Source organism: Bipolaris zeicola, assembly GCF_000523435.1.
Source record: "Bipolaris zeicola 26-R-13 unplaced genomic scaffold scaffold_134, whole genome shotgun sequence".
Lineage (NCBI taxonomy): Eukaryota > Fungi > Ascomycota > Dothideomycetes > Pleosporales > Pleosporaceae > Bipolaris > Bipolaris zeicola.
Genome location: NW_006912183.1, coordinates 1 through 7,287, shown reverse-complemented (window position 1 = coordinate 7,287; position 7,287 = coordinate 1). Strand labels below are relative to the sequence as shown.

The 7,287-nt window shown below is 52.8% G+C and overlaps 3 protein-coding genes across 3 annotated transcripts in view; 2 read left to right on the top strand and 1 right to left on the bottom strand.

Moving 5' to 3' along the window:
- The window catches only part of COCCADRAFT_101924 (uncharacterized protein), a gene marked incomplete at both ends in the record, with an annotated part of 1,001 nt that extends 757 nt beyond the window's left edge, over positions 1-244 (bottom strand). The window contains 2 exons of the mRNA XM_007716305.1: positions 108-160; positions 223-244. Coding sequence (XP_007714495.1) covers positions 108-160; positions 223-244 — 75 coding nt within the window. The remainder of the gene's footprint in view (positions 1-107; positions 161-222) is intronic.
- A 1,062-nt stretch (positions 245-1,306) lies between these two features.
- On the top strand, positions 1,307-1,714 carry COCCADRAFT_6862 (uncharacterized protein; the record flags this gene model as incomplete). The annotated part of the gene is made up of 1 exon (XM_007716289.1): positions 1,307-1,714. One exon carries the CDS (start codon positions 1,307-1,309, stop codon positions 1,712-1,714), a length of 408 nt encoding a protein of 135 aa, XP_007714479.1.
- Positions 1,715-2,256: 542 nt separating this feature from the next.
- Positions 2,257-6,020, top strand: COCCADRAFT_38657 (uncharacterized protein; the record flags this gene model as incomplete). Its single annotated transcript, XM_007716304.1, has 5 exons — positions 2,257-3,247; positions 4,741-4,784; positions 4,868-5,014; positions 5,070-5,946; positions 6,001-6,020. The coding sequence occupies 5 exons, from the start codon at positions 2,257-2,259 to the stop codon at positions 6,018-6,020; spliced, it is 2,079 nt and encodes a 692-aa protein (XP_007714494.1).
- Between the last annotated feature and the right edge of the window lie 1,267 nt (positions 6,021-7,287).

The following is a 7,287-nucleotide window of genomic DNA, read 5'->3' as shown; positions in this document are numbered from 1 at the left end:
ATGTTGTAGTCGGCAAGGGTTCGGCCATCCTCAAGCTGCTTGCCGGCGAAGATCAAGCGCTGCTGGTCTGGTGGGATGCCCTCCTTGTCCTGGATCTTGGCCTTGACATTGTCGATGGTGTCGGAGGACTCAACCTCGAGGGTGATGGTCTTGCCGGTGACTGCGAAGCTGGTTAGCAGCTGAGGCGCGATAAAGGCCAAGGTGGCGATGGCTACTACTTACGGGTCTTGACGAAGATCTGCATGGTTGCGTGTTGTCTTCTGTGTTTGATGGGTTGTGGGTTGTGTGTGTATTGAAAACAGCCTTTCTTTTGGTGCTGTAGGGTGAGGGTAAGAGTAAGGAAAGAGAAAGGGCAGGGCTGGCGGAGAGGTGGCTTATATGGAGGCAGGCTGAGGCAGTGACTGGGTCAAAGGGCGAGTAATGATGCGACCAGAGTCCGTGCACCAATCAGCGACTGCGCACGGGAACATTCCGGCTGTTTCCACCGCCTCGCCGCAGCGCTGCCCATCACCTATTCTTTGCCGCCGTCCATGTGCTATTATTCAGCCTGGCAATTCACTTGCTGCACTAGAACGCCACCTGTTTGTTGCCTCTTTTCGTCGCCGCCCGAGTTCCATGGTGTTGTGGTGGTGGTGGCGACGTTGGACTATCGTCGACTCCAGCTCTCCCCCCGCTGGGCCCACCGTTATCGCCTGGAGCCTGGACCTCCCCTGCCCCCCCGGACATGTGACGTATGTACGCTCCCAAAGAAGCCAACCGCGCCTCTGCGGTGCTGAAGCCGACCACCGCCTTCACCGACCCGGTACCAAACGCCATACGTGTACATCCAGTAGAGCACTGTACAGTCCGCAACCGGAACCTAAATTGGTTGACTCTGCATTATCAAGAGATGGTCTGATGCTTGTCAGAGCTGCCGTCGCGCCATATTCAATGTGCCAAGGCAACTGCGACAGTGAATCTACTGCGCAGCCCCCGGGGCGAAACCGCTCATCGCCCACGGTAAAGCACGCCATCAAGCGTATAACTTCACTCTCAGACAGCATTTAAATCGCTCGGAACATGTCAAACATGCGCCAAGTGACGAATACGCAGCTGTGACGTACGCAAGATATGTGATCACAGTATGTTACAGCCGCATCGCGGGGTAAGTATTTACTCTACTGTCCTGCATCCAGCTCCCATCTACGGTGTGATTACGGTTACCGCGGCCGAACTTGCACGTCAGCCCTTCTTGAAGCCCAATTATCGACTCCATTTATCGGCGCGCATCCGGATTAGTCGAATTACAGCGTGCTCCACCTCCGCAATGGCGACCCCAATGCTCACAAATCCTTCGCTGACGGCCGCCGTGTGTTCGCTCGAACACAAGGCTTGGGCAGCGCTCTGCAGCTCTGGCTCCGATATTATCCCACTCTTGTCGAGCAATCCCGTCATGATATTTCCGGGCGACATGATCCTAAGCTCCGTGTCCTCACCAACCGTTCACGAGATGCTTCAGGGCCCCGATTTCAGACCTTGGAAGTCATATATCCTCAGCCATGACGAAGTGGTTCCGCTGGGCAAAGATAGCGCGCTCATTTATTATCGCGTGGAAGCTACAAGAGACAACGAGACATTCAGAGCCATTTGTTCGAGTGCATGGGTTCTCGAAGGTTCCAGCCAGAGTCTAGCGGGAGAATGGAAGATGGCAAGCCATCAGCAAACCCTGATCTAGGTGATATACGATACAGGTAATATGGAGGGTACGCCAAGCGTGGCCTCGAGGTGTTGGTAATGGTACATAGAGGTTGGCTCAACAAACACTACCCATGCAACCAGGATTATAAACTATAATTAAACTATTTCCAAGCATATCACCTTAGTTCCAACTTTGTCTTTTCTTTACTCAGATGCTACAACATGGATTGTACAAGGCCCCAAACGCACCAACATTAACCCGACACAGAGCTGAACCGACGGCGACTGGCGATCTCCACATCGCGCGGGCGCAACCACTAGCGGCCGCTCAGTGACGTATGGATCTTCCGATGTTCCGTTACTGAACGACCCCCCAACAGGGGGTCAAGACCACAAGAAGCAACGAAACCAGCACCAGCCTTGCTATCACTTTTCGCTTTAACCCTATCCTTCTTTTCATCGATGCAGATAGCTGTCTTTCGGCAGCTCGGTCAATCGTTTTTCTTCCAGTCAGCAGCCACCGTTCCGAGCATACCTCTACCATTACATCTACACACGTCTACACAACGCCTGAGCAATATGGCAGTCACATATGCGGCAGCCGTCAGCATACCCAACGGGGCACTGCGGCAACCAACAATCCAAGCCCGTGCCTGCTCTGACCCTGACATGCGAGCATCGTTTGAAGCATCGGCAATAACGACACACGGAGCCGAGCAGGAGAAGCAGAAGCCGCAGCGGCCTGGAGCAGGGGTCAGGGCAAAGACGAGTTTCCGGGGGTGGGCAACCAAGAAGGAAAGCAAGACGAGTCCGAAAGCTTCGCAACAGCAGCAGTACCATCAGAAAAGTGATTACCAGCCTTATATCGTCGAAGACAGCCGACCGTCAGGCCAGTACCCTCGGGCAGAGCATAGGCCCAACTCTGGAAACGAGGAAGAAAATGTCTACGTGCTTACGCTCAAGGTGACGGATGAGCTTGCAGAGTCCATGGAAGAGATGCGGAATCGGTATTTTCCCAAGCACCTGAATCGCACGGGTGCGCACTTGACGCTTTTTCATGCGCTGCCTGAATCCAAGATGGAGACGCTAGAACAGGGGCTAGCGCAGGTAGCAAGCAGTGTAAAGCCCTTCACCGTCTCGTCTGGCAAGCCGTTCCGCATGCGCAAAGGCGTGGGCATCAATGTTGACGAGGGGTACCAGGCGATGAAGCACGTGCACGCTGATTTGCAGTCGCAGTGGGCAGCCTTTTTGAGTGAGCAGGATGCTGGCGGGTTCCGGCCGCACTGGACTGTCATGAACAAGGTGGACGATGAGCACAAGGTTGACGGTGCTTTTTCCACTATCCGACAGGAGCTGTCTGAGCGCAATCAGGAGGGGCAGGCCGTGGGGTTGGATCTGTGGAGGTATGAGCGTGGGAATTGGATCTTTGCCAAGGAGTTCCTTTTTGGCGACGCCACAAGGACTCCTGCAAGTACGCCTGGGTCATCACCGGGTAGCAAAAGCTCGACCTGGTCACCTCGTCAAGGTCAGGGTGAACAGAGCCCCAGTGGAGGTCCCGCAAGGAGGCCCAGCATGTTCAAACGGGGAAGTAGCGTTGGTAATGCCCTGCGGTCGATGAGCTTTCGACGAAAGAGTTGATGAACGGTATCGCATGTGTGATGTCGTGAAGTATAGCGTGTTTAGACTCGGCGTATGCTGTCTCTTGTTGTACTAGAACATGTATAATATACTCGCAGTTTGATGTTAATTGACTCAAATCAGCCTGTTGTTGGCACGAAGAAAGCTGCAGGCGAAGGGACTTGTAAGACGGTAGATTCTTTGGGTAAACTTTGCCAGGGTCTGCGGCTTGGCACCGCCATTTGGTAGACGCGGAGCACACCGGTCGTGATACCGGGTCTCCCATGCCCATGGTTCGTAATGGTCAATGTGGCGGCATGTACTTGGATGCTAAAGTACAGAGGCGTCGGCACATGAATTGCTAAATATATGGAGCGTTGCTTGACCGCATTATAAGCTTTATTTGCAGCGGTGTCAGCATGTAGCGTGAAGACATGATGGGGTGCTTGTCTCGCCACAGATGTACAGTAAGACGCGCGTCGCATAAGGCGTGAGTCCCTTTCGAGGGCTATCGTGAGATGTGAGGAAGGGGGGCCGCTAGTCAGTAGTAGAAGGGCCGTGGGTATGCGCCCTCGTACTCCCTACACACTGATCATGCGTACTTGTCAGCCACAGTGACAAGGCGACGGGCGGCCGTCACCGGCTCGGGAGTGGCCTGTGATTGGCCTGTCACCCGCCACAGTCGTCAGCCACAACCCGTCTCAAACCAGGGGCGCGGATCGCTTCCGACTGCGTGGACCGGGCGTGATCAAAAGATTCTGTTCCTTCAACGCCTCCAATTTCACAGCATAGAGGCACGTGGGACATTTTCAGGGGAGAAGCGCGGTACAAGGAACAGGACTTGGGAATTGCGAGCAGCATGACCGCAGTTGAGGTGATTGGTACCTGCTCAGCTGCCGTCTCGTGATGCGCCGTTGGCAGCAATTGGCGGTGGTATACGACGTTACCCGCAGAGCACTGTGACCCTGTGCTGCAATTAGAAGCGGATAGGCTGAGTGATCAGGGACGGTCGCATCTGGGCCCCGAATTCTGCAGGGGCCGGTGCCGTTAGGGGACAATTGACGAGCGTAGCGGCCAACGGGCTACAAATGCGGTGGGTGAAGAAAGGGGAAGCTGGACGCTAGAAGCTCGGAAGAGGCCAGGGAGCAGCTTAGCTCCGCTAAATGTGGACGCAGTACCAGACCATATAACATCCAGCTGGCCTCATCACACACCGAGCTCTCTGGCTTTGACCTACTTACGCATCCGCTTCTGTCCTCCCCTTTGCAAACCTGCCTTTCGCTTCTAGTGCTTGGAAGCACCCCATTGCTAGCCTTCACAACATCTCCACCGCCGCCTAATCCCTGACTACCGCCCCTTCACAACCCCTTCACAACACCACCGCCAATATGAAAGGTATGCACTCTCAATTGTGCTCCACCCACGCATAGCTAACAGCAGATGCAGCCATCATTCTCGTCGGAGGGTTTGGAACCCGTCTGAGGCCTCTGGTATGTCTCTCCGCACCTCCTCCGCCTTTGCGAGCCCCGCGTTGGCAAAAGCAATGAGACGCAAAGCTGACGCCCAATTGCAGACCCTCACCTACCCCAAGCCGCTCGTCGAGTTCGCCAACAAGCCCATGATCCAGCACCAGATTGAGGCCCTTGCTGCCGCTGGTGTCACCGATGTTGTCCTTGCTGTTAACTACCGCCCGGAGATCATGGCCGAGGCCCTCAAGACCGTTAGTAGATGCCTCCCACGATCATGCAAGAACATTCCAATAACCGTCTCCGCAGTACGAGAAGCAGTACAACGTCAGCATTACGTTTTCCGTCGAGACCGAGCCCCTCGGCACCGCCGGTCCCCTCAAGCTCGCCGAGAACGTCCTGGGCAAGGACGACTCGCCCTTCTTCGTCCTCAACGCCGATGTCACCTGCGACTACCCCTTCAAGCAGCTCGCCGAATTCCACAAGAACCACGGTGATGAGGGTACCATAGTCGTAACCAAGGTGGAGGAGCCGTCCAAGTACGGTGTCGTTGTACACAAGCCTGGCCATGCCTCCAAGATTGACCGTTTCGTCGAGAAGCCCGTCGAGTTCGTCGGCAACCGCATCAACGCCGGTATTTACATTTTGAACACCAGCGTACTCAAGCGCATTGAGCTCCGCCCTACATCGATCGAGCAGGAGACTTTCCCTGCTATTGTCAAGGATGGTCTGCTCCACTCCTTTGACCTCGAGGGTTTCTGGATGGATGTTGGACAGCCCAAGGACTTCTTGTCCGGTACCTGCCTCTACCTTTCGTCGCTTGCTCGCAAGAACTCCAAGCTGCTCACACCAGCATCCGAGCCTTACGTCTACGGCGGAAACGTCCTGATTGACCCTTCAGCCAAGATTGGCAAGAACTGCCGCATCGGACCCAACGTCACCATTGGACCCGATGTTGTTATTGGCGACGGTGTGCGTCTGCAACGATGCGTACTTCTCAAGAACAGCCGTGTCAAGGACCACGCCTGGGTCAAGTCGACCATTGTCGGCTGGAACAGCACCGTTGGCAAGTGGGCACGTCTAGAGAACGTTACTGTTCTTGGTGACGATGTCTCGATTGGCGACGAGGTCTACGTCAACGGTGGTTCCGTACTGCCGCACAAGTCGATCAAGCAGAACGTCGACAGTAAGTTTTCCATGTTTTATTCATTTAGTCGGTACACCAACTAACATTGCCCAGCTCCTTCGATCATCATGTAAACGCGATACCCAATCGGACACGACCAAACTCTACACTTTTTAATACTGTGTACTTTCTTTGTATATTGCGCATACCACCCGGGCATATAGAGTGCGAAGGTGTTTCTGTTTCTCAACAAGGGCGTCTAGCATCCTTTTTCAGCATAGGGTTTTACGAAACATGAACACATCTACACTCCAAAAAAGCGTCTCAGAAAGGTTGGGATGCTTCTTTTCTCTCTGATATCCTGGTTTCGGTTTCTTTTTTGGCGGGTTTCAGCGGGATGTGGTTTTGTGGTGGTGGCTACAAGAACCATTATTTAGAGACGGAGGTTTAGGGGAACAGAAAAAAAAATCAATGAAGAGATGGTAGCATAAGTGAAATACATGTTATAAGAATATTTATTAGTGTTTATTGAAGTATGGAATGTACTTGTTGTTCATGTGGAGTTTGTGAATGGGTTGATTGGTTTCGTTTTGATAATTACTTTTTTGCGCGTGGGGAAAGACCAGGATATACTATAACTTGGTTCACAAGCGAATGGCTCACCCAAGCGAATGGCTCACGTCCCACCATCGCGTCAACGTCAACACATTATCACAGTCTTTTATCATAGTTAATAAACTATTGCAATATACCAAATTAATTATTAGAATTACTACTATCACTTACACTATCTATCTTAACTGCGCATGTACGAGCGTTGTGTCCAGTCTGCTTATAACGCCCGCACCGCCTCTCTCCTCGCACCCTCTTCGACGCACTCTCACCGTCACCACGGCTGCTACCCGCCTGTTTAGCTAGTACTTCTTATACCTCGCTGACGGTAAGAGTCTCTTCTGTCCGTACGTATCGCCGCTTACGGCTCTTACGCTTTATTGCTATATCTAGAGCTGCTTTAAGGCTACCTACATTCTTGCGTAGTAATACTATCTTATATGCTATCTATTGCGCACCTTTACTAAGCTGCGCGATCTTTTCGTCTAAAGAGCTTGTAGAAGACCTAGGACGGTTTCTTACTCTCTATCAAATAAGAGTACTTTAAGCCTTAACTTCGCGCGCGTTGCGTAGTGTCTGCGCCTTCTAGGTAGCTGCCCGTTGTAGTAATTGTTTTGGCGTCTGCACCACTATATTAAGCTTTAATAGCACAGCCTATAGGTCGTATGGGACTAGACCAGCACCTCTAAAGCCAGCTTAGATATTCTTCTTTATAATAGACTGCTTAAAAGCAGCCAGAAAGGCTGGCAGGAAGGTCTCCTTGCTGATATAGTAGGTGCGGTTGCGTGC